At 37.7% G+C, this 20,659-nt stretch overlaps 2 protein-coding genes across 2 annotated transcripts in view; both read right to left on the bottom strand.

The window, feature by feature from the left end:
- Positions 1 to 355, bottom strand: part of CFAP69 (cilia and flagella associated protein 69) — a 55,784-nt gene extending 55,429 nt beyond the window's left edge. Inside the window, exon 1 of the mRNA XM_016218892.2 lies at positions 66 to 355. Within this exon, the coding sequence (XP_016074378.1) occupies positions 66 to 185 (120 nt within the window). The 5' untranslated portion in view covers positions 186 to 355. The remainder of the gene's footprint in view (positions 1 to 65) is intronic.
- A 5,680-nt stretch (positions 356 to 6,035) lies between these two features.
- On the bottom strand, positions 6,036 to 19,840 carry STEAP2 (STEAP2 metalloreductase). The gene is made up of 5 exons (XM_016218904.2): positions 19,489 to 19,840; positions 18,725 to 19,247; positions 16,001 to 16,528; positions 13,168 to 13,332; positions 6,036 to 11,025 (listed from the first exon to the last, which is right to left on the bottom strand). The coding sequence occupies exons 2-5, from the start codon at positions 19,214 to 19,216 to the stop codon at positions 10,738 to 10,740; spliced, it is 1,473 nt and encodes a 490-aa protein (XP_016074390.1). The 5' UTR covers positions 19,217 to 19,247; positions 19,489 to 19,840; the 3' UTR covers positions 6,036 to 10,737.
- Positions 19,841 to 20,659: the final 819 nt, after the last annotated feature.

Below are 20,659 nucleotides of genomic sequence, written 5' to 3'. Positions count from 1 at the left end.
CCCCCGCCCCGTCCTCTCAGCCCACGCCCTCCACCCCCCCCCAAAGCACGGACACTGGCGGGTACCTGAGCGTGCTCGTCCTCCGTGACCACCCCGACCACTGGGATCTGTCGAGGGCTGCTGGACTTGCTGCGGCCGCTCGGCCCCTGGGCCTCCGCAGCGGCCGGAGCCTCCGCGGTCGCCATGGCTGCGGCGGCGGAGTGAGTGAGGGGTGGGGGTTCTTCGGTCCTACGCAGTGCCCGCAGCTGCGGAACCCAGAGACAAGCCGCCGAGAAGGGAAGGCCACCTGAGAGCCGCTAGAGTCGAGAAAGGCGGCCCCACGGGTCCGGCCGTGGCCTCGGCCCCCGCGACACCACCCTCACGCCGCCGCCACAGCCCACCCGCGGACCTCGGCTCGCGCCAGCCGGCTGGTTGTTAACACGCTAGCGCGTTGCTAAGGGCGGGGCCAGAGGCGGCGGAAGCCCCGCCCCCTACGGAAGCCCGGGGAATCCAAACTTTCCCGAAGCCTGACCTGCGGCAGCTCCACGCGGGGACCCGCTGGGTTTGCGCTCTGGACCTCGGCTCGGGGCTGTGCGGTGTCACCTGCGCGGAGTCTCCGTTGTGGTGGTTTGCGCTGGGCCTTCTTAAAACGGGCGGGGGTGGGCGGAGGGACGAGGTGCAGACGTGGGTGGGTGAGCGACGGAGGGCGGACGGGTAGTGTTGGAAGTGGAGTTTATCTCGCCCCCGAGAAGCGGCCAGCGGCATCTGCGTGCCCCAGCCTCTTACCACTTCTGTACGCGAGCGGCCCTACGAGGCGTCTGACACCAGGTTGGGAGACTTTTGAGTCAAATCACTGAATCTAGAACAAGTTCACCCCCGGAAGCCTCACTTTTCTTATCTGTGACATAGGATGGCTGTGAGGAGATAGAATGAGAGGGTATTTTTGTAAAGCGGTGCTTGGCACATAATAAGCGCCAGTAAATGGTCACTATTATCATTATCTTTACTAGTCACTGTACCCTGAGTAATAGTCCGAGAAGGGTGAAGACTTTGAATAGAAAGCTGCTCATGCTAATGATCAGTATAACTTAATCACTCCAAACACCTTGGCTGTGAACATTTAAGAATCCTTTAAGCCTTTTAATCTTTTTTTTTTTTTTTTTTTTTAAGCTACAGAATTTCTTCAAGGTTTAAATGTGAGTTTTTATATCTTCTATGAAATTTATGGACTAAAAAATTACACAGAAACTCCATAAATGTAAATTTCATCTCACTTCTCAGGGTTTCTCTCTTCATTTGTAGAATAAGCAAGTTGATCAGTGGTTTCTTAGGTCCCTTAACCAGTTCAAACACTGAATGACATTTTTAGCCTCATAAATAAAAAGAAATGGAAAAACTAGGTTGAGCCTGGCAGTACTTAGGGCAAATCACAGCCCACTTCCCACGCCCCCCCCTCCCCAAGCTTCCTTGAAAGAGAACTGAGCATGTCCAGTCCCTATTTCCTCATTTCAGTGCATTCTTCTACTTTCCCCATCCCAGTTCTCTGAAACTGCTCTGACTGAGGTCAAAGTCTGTAGACATGCTCCTGTCCTCATCTTGCTGTACTTCTCTGTAGTATTTTACACTGTTGAGCACTCTCCCCTGCTTGGAACTCCATTGCCTGGGCTTCAGACTCCTTTTTTTTTCTTCTTTTATCTTTGCAGTTACCTATTGGTACTTTTAGAGCACCTCTCAGGTCTTATACCTAGAATTGGGTTCAGTAGGTCTAAGTCTGCTATCACCCCGGGAGAGTGCAATGGGTTTGTCAAGTGTATTATTAACATGACCTTCATTGAGTTGCACATTCCGAGCACACCACACCAAAAGCAGACTGAAGCCATGCAATAAACACAATGGGGGCCTGTGGGAATGGCACCTGCAACCAAGACGGTGGTGGAGAACTAGTTTGGATGCTGCTTATCCTGTGTGTGCTCATCCTGGCATCTCAGGATGGGGAAAAATGAGTAGGAGGGATTGCAAGGGAAAACTCCCCACTTAAAGCAGAGCTTGCCTGGGAGATAGCAACTACTATTGTGTTTCGGCACAGTTGGCAGAAGCTGATATGGTTTCATAGGCCAACGTGACCCTGGAAAGTCAGACTCTCCTTATTGGACTGAACTGAAGACACTTTCCTGACAAATGAACAACAGGATTTTTACTTTTTTAACTAATTGTGTAAAGACCTATATATTCATTTCGTTTTATATCCAGAGTATCAGCTTCCAGTGCTTAATTAGGATAACTCCCATGAACTCCCCCTTTCTAGCCCTTAAAAACCCTTGACTTTTTCCTGTTTAAATTAGGTAGTGGATTAAGTTTAATCATTATTCACTGATCCCTCTTAATAAAGATTTTTGAAGGCTGTAAGTTAAGAGTACAGGACACATTTTTTATGACATTAAAACACAAAGATATAAACAAACTGACTTTTGAAATGGTAAACTATTTCAGCAAAATGTTAAAAGTAGAGAAATGACTTATACATAGAGAATAAAAATGTGTTAGTCTGATAATTCTGCAGATTTAACATCTTTGTTAAATTACAAATTGCATTTTCTTTTAAAAAGCAGCTGTAGATTTAAAGATTAAGTAGAAATGTTAATATGTTGACCTATACATAATTTTTAATTTTTAAAGTAACAAAGTTAAATGTTTTTAACATAAATAATGTAATATTAAGAAATATTATTCTGATTTTTTTCCTGATACTTCTTTGCACATTACCTAGTTAGCAATGTTTAGTAAAATTATAATTATTCATTAGCATAAATCAGGGACATTTCTAATAAGTATTTTAGATTACATATGAATTTGGTTGTCTCTACACTAAAGCAAAATATTCTATATGTTCAATCACATTCATTTCTGAGTCAGAGTAATTTATTTTAAACAATTTTTATAGCACATATGAAATGTAATTAGTGTATAGTGTTAGTAGGTTAGCTTTGGGGACTTATGTAACAGAAGAAATACATATAAAGCTGGAATTTAACCTACTTTTGTGTTTTAAAAATTTGATCAGGTTGTGACAGAAACACAGCCTAAAAAAAGAAACAAAACTAATTACTTCTTTCCAATCAAATCATTAATGCAAATTTGGGAGTATTAAGTACATGGAACAGAAAACAAAAGTAAAAGAACAGCCATCCCTGAAGTTAACCATTCTAATAAAAAGTGTACTGATAATCCAAATTGCGAGTGATTTTTTAAATATTCAGTGGAGAAACTAAATAAATGGTAAAAAATGAAATGGGAATTTAATAAACAAAATAAACTGACAAACAAATTAGGGCCAGAGACATGTCTGCATAGAACAGAATAACAGAGCTCAGTGGAGGGAAGTGGGGACAGGGAGAGATTAATCAAAGAACATGTATGCATATATGCATAACCCATGGACACAGACAATAGTGTGGGGAAGGCCTGGGGCGGGGCGAGGGTTGGGTGGAGGGCAGGAAAAAGGGAGAAAATGGGAGACATCTGTAATACTGTCAACAATAAAAAATAAATAAAAATAATACATTTTTTCTAAAAAAAAAATTTAATTGCTCATTTTTAAATTAAAAAAAAAAAGGCGGGAAAATGATGTATGAAGAGTGACTTTCACCTGATCAAAGCTTTGGTTTCATGATAGAGAAATATTTCTGTGAAATGAAAATGTTCTCAAGCTTTCAGAACTAAAAACTATTCACTGTGTTTATAACGTGGGAGGTTATAGTAAAGTACCCCCAGGATATAACTGTCTTTATTGTGGAGCAGGATCAATCAGACAAGTTTTATTCCAATGAATTAATTATTCAAGTTCTATGACTTCACTTGCTCTGATTCCATGGGCTCTGTATTAGTTTGCTAGGGCTGCCAGAACAAACACCACAAAGTGGGTGGTTTATGCAACAGATATTTTATTTCCTCACAGCCTGGAGGCTAGAAGTCCAAGATCAAGGTGTCCAAGATTGGTTTCCTTCTGAAGCCTCTCCCCTTGGCTTGTAGATGGTCCCATTTTGCCTTTGTCATCACATGGTCTTCCCTGTCTTAAACTCTTCTTATAAGGATGCCAGTTATATTGGATTAGGGCCCACTCATATGGCCTCATTTTACCTTAATTACCTCTTGAAAGGCCCTATCTCCAAGTATAGTCATTCTAAGGTACTGGGGGTTAGGACTTCAACATATGAATTTTAGGGGGATACACAATTCAGCCCATAACTGATTCCAACATCCTTTGAGTTATAAATTGAATTCTTAGAAAGAACAGATTCAAGCCCGGCTGGGCGTGGCTCAGCGGTTGAGCATCGACCTAGGATCCAGGCAATTGGGGTTTGATTCCCGGTCAGGGCACCTGCCCGGGTTGCAGGCTCGATCCCCAGTCGTGGGCATGCAGGAGGCAGCCAATCAATGACTCTCTCATCATTGTTTCTATCTCTCTCTCCATCTTCTCTAAAATCAATAAAGATTTTTTTTATTTTTTTTTTGAAGAAGATTCAAGAATAGAATATGCTTAGTCAAGGCAATACTGGTATTCTTGTCTACAGGACATTGATATTTCTCACAGCCATGATAAATTACTATTCTGAGTTAACAATTTATCGCTGTACATTTGATCAATGTAAATCTGTCCCTGGGAGATGTATTTCCTTCCAGGACGTCCAACCAATCTGAATTTTGAACCTGCTTTGTCAGAATCATTTATTTGGTGTTTCATTTTCCATTTGAAGAATCCACTACCAAAACTACTGTGCTAGCTTAGGTTCCCTAGAGCCTGCCATAAACAAACAACAATAAACATTGAACTGCTACCACTTTATTGGGGGCCACAATTTCTGGGAAGCAGAAGTTATGAACAGATGCAAGTGAGGCAGGCAGTGGAGAAGGGAACACAAATATAGGTGTTATTGAGCTGGCCATAGCTTTGGAGTAAGTGCAGTTAATCCCTCAGTCTTTTAGGATATTTTCAAGGAGGCCTATGGATTATTGCACTTCAGAACAGCCCATCTGGGGGAAAGGGAGAATTTATCCACTAGCTCCTTTTTTTTTCTTTTTTTAAAATATATCTTTATTGACTTCAGAGAGAGGGAGAGAGAGAGAGAGAGATAGAAACATCAATGATGAGAGTCATTGATCAGCTGCCTCCTGCATGCTCCCAACTGGGGATCGAGCCTGCAACCTGGGCATGTGCCCTGACCAGGAATCGAACCACGATCTCCTGGATCATAGGTCAATGCTCAATCGCTGAGCCATGCCCGGCCGGGTCCAGCTCCTTGTGATGCATCTCTTTGGTCAAAGTTCACCCCTCAAGTAGGTTGCCAGATTTAGCAAATAAATGGTAAATAATAAATATTCCCATGCAATTAGTAACAGAATCACACTAGAACTATTAGAGTTATTCATTGATTTTCTGCAATTCAGATTTAACTATGTGTCCTGTATTTTACTGGCAGTTGTACTCTCAGGACATTAACACCCATGCATTGCTAGGCAGCTTCAGGGAAGCCTGAGCCTCCACAGACACTGTCCACAGGCTCCAATGTTGGTTTCTCCTCCTCAGTACAGCAGTGTGGCAGTGGCAGTGGTGGTGATGGTGATGGAGCAGCAGCAGCAGTGACTCCACTTTGGTGTCACAGAGCAGCTCCAAGTCACTGGCCAAGAGGCAAGGCGAGAGATGGAGGTAGTGACGGGGAGGGGTGTGGGCAGGAGAAGTGCAGGCATGGCCGCATGGATGTGGGATGATAAATAATATAATTTTCTGTAAAGATGAATCAATATTCATTATAATATCTTCTTAGTATCTGTAGGACCATACTGCACTAGTCACTAGAAATATAGTAATGAATGAGACAAGAGTTCCTTCTATCTGGGAGCTTACAGAATATAGTTCGACTATTGTGTTGAGTCCTGGTTTAAAAAACTTAATGAATGCAAGTGAAAAGAAATGATTTTAGGAATACCAATTTATTAGATGGATGTTTTCTAAATGACTACTTTGGCAAAAAAAAACAAAACTCCCAAGACTCCAAAACTATCATACATAGTGCTTTTTATTTAGATGTTTATAAGGCAGATCTATGAGAATGATATAAAAACATGGCATGTAACTTGATAGCAATCATTTGGTGATTACAGAGTTTTAGCAAATATCTATTACACAGTTATAAAGAAGACTTTTATTAGCAGATACAAAATATCTAATCAAAGATCAAGGCAAGAAGATGAGTCTAATTAATTAACAATGAAAAACCAATTCTAATGTGAATTGCAGATTATCCTTTAAAAACTTTTAAAGGTAAGAATTATTGCATTCTAGTTTATTCAAACAGTGTTAAACGGTATCATGACGGAAAACTGAAGGCCAGAATGGATTGATTCTGACTTCATGTAAAGAAACCCAAATTTACAATGGCTTAAATACAGGAAAAGGCAGTCCAAGTAGTGAAACAGTCAAGATCTCTTTAGTCACTAACATGCCTTCCTTAGGGTGTGGCCTTGGTCCTCTTGGATAGGTCAAGGCTCCTGTTATTTCCATAGTTCCAGCAGCAAGATGGAGCAATAAAGGTAAAAAACTCGTGCTGCTTTCCTTTGAAGAGACTTCCATTCCTGCAAGTCACTCATACATTCCCCCTGCATGTCACTGGACAACACTCAGTCACATGGGGCCACCTGACTGCAAGGGCGGCTGAGGAATTTGATGGTCAGCAGATTGTAAAGAAGTAGAGTAACTAGACATTGAGAGACAACTTTCAGTCCCTATTCAGGATGGGGATCTGAAAAACTATGTAAAACCTTTAAAGAAAATCTTAGAATATTTCCTAGAAGTTGGCATCTTGGAAATCATACAAAAGCCCCTGCTTTGGTGATTTAACTTAGCCAGTCCAGTCACTGGGAGTATCCATACAGTTGGCCCTAATTTTGAATGGCTGCATGAATGAAAATCCAATGATTTGGAAAGTGAAAGATCTCAGTATGCACATGTGTTAGGCTGAATTAAACGTTGTTTTGGTATCATATGGGCAGAATCTCTGAATATTTGCACTTCATAATTTTTCATATTAAAAAAACTGAAGAACCATTTCATTCCTGTAAAATTCACTACAGAATGTGTTTTCACTAAAATTATTACATTTCCATTTAGAGCAATTACATATAGTGAATATATACCAGAATTTGTTTCACTGACTTATGAAGAATTGAAGGTGGAACATCTCCTTTTCATGATGACACATCACAAATAATAATCTTAACACTGGACCAAGGTGTGTTACACTATGAGTAGCACTGCTTCAAGTCATGAATTTACAAAATAATTTGAACATGACATTTTCAACTGTTTAAACACTTATTTCAAAACAGATTTTATAGACTGACACAGGTTCAGTGTTTACAGTATTCCTAAAGAAATACCTATGAATTACATTTATGGTACTTTATTTAAAATAGCACATAAAAAACCTTAAATTTCACAAATAAACCTCTTTTGGGGGGGGGTCCTCTCTGTACAGAATTTATTATGAAATAGTTTAATGGCAAAAGGCAATTTAAAGGAATTAAAGTTTTATCATATTTCATAGGAGATAAACAATACAAACACTGGATGTGATATATTCTTGAAGCCCTTTTATTCAAATAATTTTCATAATCTGACTGTATGAATATACCTTATGTTACTATTATCAAATTAACTTTGAAAGAAATTCCTTAATCAAGTCAAGAAATTCCTTAATCAAATTCCTTAATCAATAATGCCAATTTATTAGAAAATAATCTGGTAGTTTTAACACTAGAGCTCGTTAGCCAATCCCATACATTGCACAAAATAATCATCTCTGATAAATAGCTATAAATATAATTTATTCATACTTTAAAATATTTTAAAATTTAAATAAAAATCTCTACATGTAGGCAATCTCAGCTAAATTTTCATAAATGCTATGAAAAATATATGTTAGCATGAATATATTCATATTTAAACATAATTTTAAAAATTATTAATAGAGGAGACATATGACATCTGCACAAAAAAGCTAAGTAGCATCATCAGTCCAGGATTATTTTATTCTTAGGAAAAAAATTACTTGATTTTTTTTGCATAGGTTTAAGACTGGATATATTTTCTACATTCTTACAATTTTCTCAGGGGCACTTCTCAAAGTATAGATTAGAAAACAAATTTCCATTACTTTAAAGTACCCACCACTTTTTCACATCTAGTAAGAGCAGAATTCAGTCCTACTTCTGAGGCCAGACTAATGATTTTTTATGAAAATGATTATGAAAAGTAGTGATGAAGAAAAATAATCAGGTAGGAAATAGTAAAGCAATTAAAAGTCAAATAAAGCAATTAAGTCAATATTTTTGCACTTTTGAAAGGCTTTTAAATATTTAGAATTATGAATTTATTACATTTATTCTAACACTTCAAAATTAATTTCATCTCTGTAAAGGAGAAAAGGAGATACCATTTGAAACAAGTTACATCTTACATATATTCTCATAAATTTCATTTTTTCATATTTTCAAAGTCCCCATTTATCTCCCAAAGTGATTTTATTTCTATTATTGGCTACTTAATATACATATGCAACAATATGCTTCAATAGTAATCTAATTTTAAAAATATTTCATTGTATTTTCACATTAAATGGTGAATATAAGATCTTCAGGCAGTGAAATTTAAGGAACAAGAAAATATTGAAAATATGCTGTTGATTTCACTAGTCCACTAAACAGTTTATAGGTATTTACCTTTAAAAGTTATCACCCAGTCAAATCGCTACTAAGAACTAACAAGTAAGTGATTATCAAGAGGGGAAGATTATAATTAAAATAAAGAAAATAGAGAGCTCAATTAAAAAGTAAAAGATATTAAAATTCACCAAGGAGAGAACATTAGAGAATCATGAGTGATTTACCAAACCGACACAATGCATAGTAGGGAAAGAGCCATTGGTGGAAAAGGTAGCCTCCACTAAGTAAACATCCTTTTATTTCTGTCAGCTGGATTCAGTAGTCCCTCAGACTCAGAGAGTGAGTTTACAAATGTTATAATTTCAGAGGAATGTATTTCATCTGCAATTTTTTATTTTAATAGGAAAGAACATACGGGTGAAAATGTAGGGTGTTCTAACCCAAGTGTGAATAAAATGCAATTTTAATGTGGCATGTCAGCACTGAAAAATTTTATGAATAATTTGTATGATTATATGTCTCTAGAGCAGATTTTTAATTAACCACTTACCCTAATCTCCTTCATGCTTGCAAACTGCTCCCTAATGAATGGCTGAGCAGGCAGTAGGACTTCCCAAGAAGAGAAAAGGAGATGACCAACCTACAGGGACTTTTTAAGATTCTGTAGGACCTCAGACATTTATTAAAACTGCCATTGTCCTATCTCTGCTGGAGTCCCTCACGCTTATTGGGAGGCATAAGGACTGCCATGGGTCTCCAGGGTCATGGCTCAGGCAAGATCTTCCCCCAAGGCAAGTAACTGTGCATTGTCCCACAATTTGATAACCACAACTCCCTCTCAAGAATATCAATGCCTTGGCAACATAATGTAATGCATGGAGATGGAGTAGGGGCCACACAGCCTGGAGGTTAGAATCAGCCTCTGGAACAGACTGCCGGGGCTTGAATGCTGGCTCTGCATGACCTTGGGCAAGTGACTTAACTTTTCTATCCTTCAGTTTTCTCATATGTAAAATGAAGATGATAACTACCTCTGTCATGGGATTGTTTTAAGCATAAAATGGGATAATACAAGTAAAGTGCTTAGAACAACAGGTGGCATTTTATAATCCCTCAATGAATTGTAAAATCCTATACCATAGAGAGTGGTGACTGGCTAAGGTGCAACAACAGAGATCAGTTGACAAACAACTACCTGTGTGCAAACCTACTACTTTCCCTCTAACTAGAAACAATTATACGATTTCCAGGATTGGTACTATATTAGCAAAATCAGTTATGGAGGCCAAGTATGGCTGTCTTCTCCTGGACAACATATTAATATTCAAAGGGAACTGCTTTGTAACAAGATAAAGAAAATCTTTCATGAGGTACGCATTATCAGAATATCTTTCATGTCTCCAATGCATTTTAAATATCACTTCAGGTTCAATTTGTCTTTTCAGTTTGTGTTTGTTCACATAATCACACTGATTCACAAAATTAATGATATTCTTCAAATCCTGTCTTATGAGAGAAATATAGGAATATAGCCATGCACCCTTTCCTAGATGCTAATATAATGCATCCTTTCTTAAAAAAAATATATGATTATGCATTTCTATTTCTTACACTGGATAATGATTAAAACCTTACTTGAGCTTCAGAAAAAAACTTATCTATTGAATTATATTAAAACCTAAAATTCTGCTGGTTTGCAAAGTGTTTTTAACATTATATTGTATCTATATTATTAACTATAAACATTTTGGCCTGATTAAGAATATAGTTTGTTAAAATAACAGTAATGTCACAGTTGTGCAAAACAAAAAACATATCTAAATTTCAACAATAAGTTAACTACAAATATCCATATTGGCAAAAAATGACATTTGTGAAAATGAATTTGAAGAAAATTCTACCACTATTTGGCTGAGACCACACTGAACAAGTTTCAGCACACAGAAATGGACAGCGCACTGGGAACTGAACACACGGGAAGTCATAAAAAGGATGGCATGGGCAGGGCCTCCTTATGGCATCAGCGAGCACCATTTATCATCACATCACTGTGACCCTCTCTGGTGAGAAATGAGGCACTGCGCCTCCAAGACCTTCTTCTAGAAATTGGCTCTTTTCCCAGCCTTTTTTAATTCTCTTTAGCTTTTGGCTTATACATGGAAGAAGTAAAATGCTCTTACCCAGAATTACAATTGAGGGCAAAACGAGAGCAAGAACGAAGTTTGGTGGTGTATAAAACCTATAGTACTCTTCTTCGAAAGCTCGTTTCCATCCATAAATTAAAACATGGAAAGTGCTTATGAGCAGAGCCACGTAGCCGAGTGTAGACTTTGGAGGGAGGAGTAAGAAAAAGAAACAAAGAAATAAGAGACAAATTATTCAAACTCATCAATAAACCTACCCAGGTATACCATCTTTATATTTTGATAAAAACTATTTTATCTTAAATTACTGAGCTACTTTTTGTTCTCTACTAAATTAAAAATTTAAACATTTTCATATATATTTATATGCATGCTTTATTTTACACAAATAAGACCATACTGCCTATAGTTTAATATTCTATTTCATTTATTATATGAAGAACTTTTTCCTCATGTCATTAAGTATAAGGACATAGCTTGAATGCTGTATGACATTCCATTGAATGAATGTGCTATAGTTTATTTAACCATTCCTTTTGTTGATCATTTACTGTTTCCAGCTTTCCTCAACTCTAAATAATGTCACTTGAAGCCCTTTTCTATATTGTGATTTATTTCCTTTGAACTGATTTCTTATAGTGGGATTGCTAGTCAAATCATCTGGCTTTACCTTAAGGGTGTTGATAAAAACTGCTAAACTTCTTCATAAAGGTTATTCACATTTCTGCTAGTTGTGTGTATTACAAAAATGGGTGTGTTTATATATGTATGCATACATATATATACATACATACATATATAATAAAATTAAATGCTCAAGAGCATTCTCACGGGGGTATATACACATTCATATGCACATACTAACTGAAGGTAAATATGAAAAATAGTATATGCTAGTAAGTAATATAAATAGCATTTCAAACATGTGGCTTCATTGGCCTTATTAAATAAGATTATTAAAAGCAGTTAAGCAGTTTATAAGTTAAAATCTAAAAGTTCAGCATTCCTGGTTCCCTAAATTATTATGTTCAATTGTATTATTACATTCATAGAGTGATGTAACATCTAATTTCACTGGGAAAGGATCAAAATTCTAGCAGAAAACTGTTCTGTTTGCAATTACTCATCTAAATTTATAATGATAATTTGCACCCATATAGCACATTTTATCTGAGGGCCTTGTATTTCTTTCCAAGTGTGATTAAACTAGCACTTGGAAAAGTATTCACATTTTCTTTCCTTCAAAAGAAGAAAAATGAATTTAGATAAGGGAAATGTCCTTAATTTGAATGAGATTTTTATATAACTTAAAAACATAAAACCTCAAGCAAATAGGTACGCCCCCCTCCCCCAAAATTTAGTGTATCACCAAATGATATTCTTTGGCATTATAGTGCTGTAAACCTCTTGTATCCAACCAATACTGATTTTGTGATAATATAGGTAGGGTCTATGTTTGAGTTACATATTTTTAAATATGCAAATTTAGCTTCAGCTGGTGTGACTCAGTTGGTTGGAGCATCCTCCGTACACCAAAAGGTCTCGGGTTCAATCTCTGGTCGGGGTGTGTGCAAGATGCAACCAAAAGATGTTACTCTCTCTCCATCTCTCCCTTCCTCTCCCTCTAAAATCAATAAAAGCATGTTCTCAGGTGACGATTTTAAAAAAATGCGAATTTATTAAATAAGAATAAATGGAGGCAAATATTCAATTTATTAAAGAACAATGGTGTTTTGAAATCTTTTTGTACACACTCATATACATACGTATATAGCTTATATACTAAATATACTAACAGGTAGCTTGTCATAATCCATTAACCTAGTTATCTGATTTGCCACTGTTTGTGTTTGTGTATGTGTACACACACATTTCTCATAAAATATTCGACTGACATTCTCCTCACTTGAATTCAAATCAATGAGATTTTTCTAGGCATAGCAAGATGACTCAAAATATAAAATAAAATAAAAAATAAAATAATTCTTCATTCATTTGGCTAACAATACACTGACCATTGACTTTTGGCATTAAACTTGTTCTAAGCTCACACATCCCCACCTTCTTTTTCTTATTAAAATAACCTTTATCCATAGCATAGCAGGCAATGCTATCAAAGCCTTCCAATAAAAACCTGTTCTGGTCTTTCACTTACTAAACTAGCATGATCCTAGGCTAGCCTCCAACAATATGAGTTCGCCAAGCTTACTTGCAAAAATGCAGCCCCCAAAGGCAATCTTTTCATGAGAAGCATATTTAAATTCAACTGTACTTAACACTTAAATTCTATGCAGCCCATTCCCTCACCAAACAGAACCCCACATACCTGAATAAAACTGAATTCCCTCCAGTTTAAAGCATTGCTCACTGAAGGGATGGAGGTGACTGCCAGGAGGGACAGTAAGCCCAGGCTCATTATGCCAAAGGAGATATACATTTCAATTCTCCAAACTTCTTCCTCATTCCAAGAGTTTTCAATGTTTGCATGAACCTAACAAGAGAACGAACGTGAATTTCCCTTATTTGGCAGAACATTAACTGATTCAGCACAGAGTTCACTCTTGGCATAAGAATACGTCACATATGGACATACTTAAGTTGTATTAATTCAATTTAACAAACTGTTATGAGGAATCTATTACATTGTTCTAGGCGTGGGAGAAAGAGAATGGAGAGTTAAACAAAAAGAGGGACTAGGATTCTCTCCTTCCTTGCACACACGTGAGAAGAGTCGGTAAACCTGTAATGCATCACGGTTACAGGGACTCTGGCATCGAGACCATGAAATGCCGAGGGGTAGGTTCCGGGTGACACAGAAGAAGCAGTGGCAGTTAGACTTAGTTTTGAGGTACTTTTACAAGTTGGTTTAACTTGATTGAATATTTTGGGTACATGCTCAACTTAGTTCAACTTAGAATTTTTAAACTACTGCTGTATGTTCCTTTCTCACATCAAGAATATATGTTCATTTATCTCTTTCTTCTTACCCTTTGTTCCACAGGAAGCTGAGATTTCCCTGAGGATAAAGCCCTACCGAATGCAAATATTTATCCACTTGAATTGCCTCATTATTTAAAATACATTTCCAACTGTCCAACTGCCTCATTCCTATACAGCGCTTTTCCAAATGTCTTCCCCTTACCTCGAGAATGCTATGTAACCAAGCCAGACTTGATTAACTCTGAAGGCGCGGTATTCTGCATAGGGACCGCTTTTAGAATATCTAGTTACAAGCAAACAGTATGAAGGTATAAATCAAGGGTTGGACTCCTCTGGCCAAAGCTCTGATTTACGTAAGTATCTATTCATGGAAAACAGATTCTAATGTAACACCACCTTAACGTTGTCTAGTTGCAGTTAACCAAACATACTTGAAATTAAAGCAAAGCAAAGCTAGATCTTAGCCATTAGGTCCAGAGAATTCCTCTGTCGAAAAAGGCTCCTCCTATCTCATCTGATGTCTGCACAACAATACAGAACAACAGCATACCTCGGTATACCCAGAGGTTACAACCTGCATCTTCCTGCCCTCCCAGTTCATTCCTTCACTCCGTAAATATGCTTTCAGAGTGTCGACTATGTACTAGGCACAGTTCTAGACATTAGGCATATATCAGTGAACAAAATGCATAAAAATCCCTCCTCTCATGAACTTATAAGAGTAAAGACAGAAAATATATAAAATGGAGCCATTTTAACCAAGCTGCTACAATTATTAATGTTATGAAGGTTGAGGCATGAGGAAAGATTCCATTCTTGTTACAACTAGCCTGGGAACTTAAACTTTCTAGTGCTGCATTAATGCCTGGATATAAAACTGACCACCAGGGAACTCTCTGATTATCCCCTGAAGGACTCATGTGCGTATCCACCTGGCACCCATCATCCTGACTGCCTGGCATCTGGCTGGTAACTGTCCTGGACCAACCCTAGGGCTATGAATGCAGGACTGACAATTCTCAAGAATACACTTTTTACAATAAGAACTTTTAACTTCTTTTTCTTTGGGTTTTTGCCTACCTGCATTCACAGTTTGCAAACTCCAAGACCCCTGAATAAATCTCTATCATTTATTTCTAGCAGAGCCTCCAGACTGAGTTTATTCAGCATTACGTTCTGATGAGAGGGCAGATAACAATAACAGACAAGGAAAACATCAAGGGTGTTAAAAGGTGGTGAACTGCTATTGACAAAAGAGAAAGTAGAGCAGAGTAAGAGTGCCTAGGAGCCCGGGGTTGGGCCAGAAGCAGGCAGCAGAATTTAAAATGGTGTCCAACGTAGGCCTCATTGAGGGGTGAGATCTGAGCAAACGGCTTGAAGGAGGGCGGACGCTGGAAGAGCAGATTGAAACCTCAGTATTCAGGTAACAGAATTAATATTTTTAGGAAAAGAATGGCTTAAAAGCATTGATGTACTAATTTCTTTTCAAATGATTTTAGGTTGAAATTGTTGAAACACATGTAAGTACCAGACCCTATATACTTGGCCGATGATGCCTTGGTTCCTTATAAAAAGAAAAAGCTGTTACACATTTGTTTTGGTGCAGTGTCCTCGGCTTTCACTGAGAAATGCTACATCAAAGAGCTGCAATGATACCCTTTATTTTACATTCGCTGAATGGGAATTATTGAGGAAATCAGTCTACTCCAGCATTAAGCTCCCTCTGTGAAGCTCTCCTTGAGATTTCCTTGAGCTAAGTGCTAGAAAAGCTTCACCTCAGGAACTAGTATCTTTCTTGCTTTTTGAGAACAAAAACGTGGTAAGTGCATGTCTCCTGATCTTGACTCCCTATTGTTTTATGTTTGCACTGGTTCTAATTTTACTGTATACATTTACTAAGAATTGCCTTAATGTTTCATGGAACATTGCCAATTACAAAACATTAAAATAATGAGCTGTTCAGTACTAAAAGCAATCATCGCAATAATAACATTAAAAAAAAAAGGAAAAAACCCCCAATCCTTTATTTCTCTGCTTTTACTCTGCAAAGAAAGGGATGGTTGCAGATTTTACCCTAAATGATTTTGCAGAAACATTGTTTAAAGAACAAAACTTCCCTGCCCTAAATAAACCAAGCTATGCAAAGTTGTACCCTATTTTTAATCTTACGTTTTACAAATTATATTAAGCATCAGATAAGCAACAAGCACGGCCCATACCTGCTGATAAGCCATGTTGAGAAACAAGTATCTCTCTGACCTTCTCATCGGTAAACAGAGGCTGTAGGCAACATGGACCGAAGTGAAGAAAAAACTTAGTAATCCAAGCTGTTTTCTACACTGCAACCAGGTCTCCAGCCAAGGTGGAAATCTCCTGTACTTGGTGCCGTAATAAAGTTGATAGGCAGCTGCCAGGAGCCCTGCTAGGTATACCAGGGACAGCAAAGTAATGGCAACTATGGGCAAGGTTTTATTCACAATCTCAATAGGAATCTTGTAAAAGTCACTCTGCTGGTTTTTAGCATATGGATGTATCACATCTCTGACAAAGGAATAAAGAAAGAAAAACGTGGCCAGGCTTATGGCGACCACCACTGGCCCTCTCCAGAGGGTAAACAGTCGCAGGGGTAAATTCTCAATCTCTCTGGCGGATGACAACGATCCCAAGTCAACGGGAATAAAATTCAACTGCCGGGCAAGTTCGACAACCTGCTGTCGAGCTTGAATGTTGTTGCTGCAAATATAAACCTGCAGCAAAAACAAAAGACACATCATTATTATTGTTGCTTACAAAAATGGTAATGATCCCACACTCCACTTAATCTATGGAGCATCACTTGTGATGACCCTGAGTGATGCAAAAAGTTAGGAGATAATGCATTTATTAATTTATTATTTATTAATAGAATAAAATAGTGTCATTAAAAAAAACAAAGTCCCTGCTACCTGATTCTGCCTAGTAGAGTGCTCACAAGCACTGCCCTTTACAGATATTCAGCAAGAGAGAAGATGGGCATGGACTCAGGACTGAATTTGCAATTAAAACCTCTAAATTATATAATGATGCTGTATTATTTATAAAATTTATCTTTTGGCTTAGAAACCAGTTCGCCGGGTATCACTGAAAAACTGTGGATTATCTCAAATATATTACTTCATGGTTCAAAATATGAGATTCTTTCATCTTTAAATGAATGACAGTATTCCTAGAGAGGGGAAAAATGGTATTATAAGGCTTAGTAATTTAGAAAATAAATCAACTGCCATTTTCTAACACTAGCTGTATGAGAACACTAATGATGTGACGGGTGGAGGTGAGGGTGGGCTTTCAAACTACCAGAACCTCTTAGAGATACTACTGCAGATGAAGATTCAACAAATATTTGTTGAGCACCAAATTCATTGCTGGAGTGAGCCAATATTATTTATAGGTAGCTCTCAGAGCTAGAAAAATACTGCTATGAAGTAATGCTTGGGGAAAACAGATTCCTAAATATATCATGCCTGAAGACGTTTATATAAGGGTTCTGGAGCAGACCATACTGAAACACTGGCATTATGCTGACAATGTAAAACTCTTTGGATTATTAATTTTACCTAATATTAGGCAGATGAGTGACAAAGTTTATACTATTATACAAATGTTCATGAACTTCTAAAATGGAGTGGGGAACACTACCTATATAACAAAGAAATAAGGAAAAGCATTGTAAATTAATTACAGTGTGACAGTGGTGAAGTGAACTTTTTTATTTGTTGGAAAAAACGCTACAAATTATGAAATTTAATAATGAGCCTAAAAGTAGAAATCAAACAAGTAGAAATCAAACATTCATAATAAGGAAATGAGCACTATGAAACACAAATGAAATGATTTCTGTAGCCCACTTTGAATTAAATCATAGTTCCACAATTTTGTTGTTGTTGTTAAAGAGTTAAAATTATCACAAATATGGCAAAGGATTAAAGTCAGGCTTATCCCTAATTTAGTCTGTATCCATTGCTAAACTTTAGTGGATACGCAAAAGGAAAAAAGGATCCTAGAAATAGCATCTAGGAAAACTGGAAAAAATATATATTCTTTTACTAGGCTTCCAAATGAAAGACCTGAAAGTGAATGGTTATCATGACTGATATGCAACATGCAGTGATAAGATGCTTGAATTTATTTTCTAAGACCCTTAATCAATTGTCTTTATGGACAAAAATAACAAAAGTATTTTATCATCATGCTTAATTATAATGCATAACCACATCTTTAAAAGGTTTTTAAGGCGCACTATTTATATGTTTACTCATAAAAGCTCTCATTCCACAAAGGCATTGATGGGGTTCCCCATTTACTTCTATTTTCAAACTGAACTAGGCAGAACCCCTAGACTAAAAGAGAACCTAAGAAGTCCAATCTGCCTCTATTTTCCTCACACGAACTAAAATCTACATTTAAAATAAAACAAACTGTACTACTGTGTTTTAATAAATTCTATGAATAATCTACGTGAAATAAAATGGACTTCCAAAGCATTCTTCCTGAGGATCACATTAAATAGCATTTCATACAGAATGAAACACTGCTACCAAATGGCTGCAGGGAAGGAAGGGGGAGAAAGAGAGAGGCCTTTTTGGCTGTTGTTTCTGTTTCTGGGGAAGCAAGGACAGACTCAATGCAATGTGTCCCATTATTCATCAGCCAGCCTTGCCTTTCCTTGAACTAGCCTGTTACGACGGAAAAGTCCAAAGTTATTTTCTCAGCTTTCCGCATGATTCTGAGAACAGAAATGTGCCCCTACAAGGTCAGGATGTGAACTTTCAGGTGCTCATTCATAGTTTTCAAAATGATAATCATTGGAGGGTATCAGAATTTGGTTTTTAAATGGATGCTATTTGTTTAACTACATAACTAAAAATACCAGATAAACAAGAATAAAATTTAAAAACACATACCTGCCGGCTGGCATCCTTAGGTCCTAACTGAAGTGCCCAAGCTGAGATAACATTGAATCCTTTGACAACCAGTGAATCCGGGAACAAGGAAGCCAGATATTCAGCATTGGATTCTGGATATTGGTTTACTTTCATGTTATTGCTCACATCAATCAGGATTTTACCCACGAGCAGATGTCTCAGGTCCCACAGGGAGGTGTAATGTTCTCTATGTAGAGCAACAAATATTATATTTGTTTTCGTTAGCGCATCTTCATGATGAGTGACGTCTACCACATGAGGAAAAAATTCAGAAGCAACTTTGGGATTTCTACTTCCTATGACCACATGATAGCCACATCTAATAAGTCGAATGGTCAGGGATTTTGCAAAATCCCCACTTCCAATTACACCTACAGTGACCTTCCTTGCATCTTTGATACCATTTATGCCATTAGGCAAAAACGTTTCACTAAGGCTCTTAGGGCTTCCCATCACAGAGATCGATTCCATGACACAGACTCTTCCAAGATCGCTGGATATCCTAGGGGAGAGAAAATAAAATCTTCATGAATTACCTCTTACCAAACATTAATATGCTTCTCGACATTATAATATGCCCCTTGTGTCTAGACGTAAAATATTTCAGAGCAAGCTATAGAACCTAGAACACAGTAAGACACAATTTGTAAGCTAGAAAAGGATCTCGAAGTAGAAAAATGAACTGTCACAAAGTTGATATGCTAAAGTGGGGCTTCTCAAATTTTAATGTGCACATGAATCACCTGAGAATCTTGTTAAAACGCTGATTCTGATACAGCAGTTTTGGAGTGAGGCCCAAGATTCTGCATTTCTAACAAGGTGAGCTGATCCTGCTGGTCTTCAGACCCCTCTTTGAGCAGCAAGGCACTAGAGAAAAGAAAGAGATTGATGTCCTCACCTAGAACGTTTTCAAAAACACAGTTCTAACAAACCTGACTACCCAGTTTCTCCGCAGATCAGAGGCAGCAAATCACAAAAGCTGCCAGAAGTAGAAAGGACTGTGATAGGACATGATAGCACACAGGACAACAGAAGACAGAAAAACCATAAAAAGCAAAGAGCCCTGGCTGGGTAGCTCAGCTGATTAGAGTGTCCTCCTGATACACCAAGGTTGTGGGGTTTGATCTCCAGTAAGGGCACACACAAGAATCAACCAATGAATGCATACATAAGTGAGACAATAAATCGATATTTCTCTCTCTTTTTCTCTCCCTTCCTCTCTCTCTAAAATCAATCAATAAATTTTTAAAAAATATTTTATTGATTTCAGAGAGAGGAAGGGGGAGAGAGAGACAGACAGAGAGAGACAGAGAGAGAGAGAGAAACATCAATAATGAGAGAGTCACTGATCGGCTGCCTCCTGCACGCCTCCTACTGGGATTCGAGCCCACAACCTGGGCATGTGCCCTGACTGGGAATTGAACTGAGATCTCCTGGATCCTAGGTCGATGCTCAACCACTGAGCCATGCCAGCTGGGCAATCAATAACTTTTTTTAAAAAAAATCCTTAAATCCAAACTGTCTAGAGTCATTTGGGGTGGAGTCCATAAACTATCCTATACCCCTCAGTAAATAGTGAATGACTACTAAATGAGAGTAAGATAAATCAGCTACTAAAAAATGAACACTGACACTTAAATAATACCATAATAGGCATCAAAATATAACAAAGGATTAATGAAATATCATTGGCTTCTATCATTCACCCTACTCCTCTAACTTATCGAGAAAGAAAGCTTCTCTATGAAAAAGATGTTAGTAATGTTTTTATGTTCTTAAATTCCACAATACTTACGACATCTTTTTCTTCTTTTATTTGTTGGTGGAATAGAATATGATGGTTAGTCTTTCTGAGGAAAGTGGTCAAATTCTAATTCTTTTTTAAGTGACTAACATCTGAAATGTTCGCAACAA

This window comes from Miniopterus natalensis, chromosome 10 (assembly GCF_054644295.1).
Source record: "Miniopterus natalensis isolate mMinNat1 chromosome 10, mMinNat1.hap1, whole genome shotgun sequence".
Lineage (NCBI taxonomy): Eukaryota > Metazoa > Chordata > Mammalia > Chiroptera > Miniopteridae > Miniopterus > Miniopterus natalensis.
Note: the sequence above shows the minus strand (reverse complement) of the source record. Positions and strands in the feature narration are given on the sequence as shown.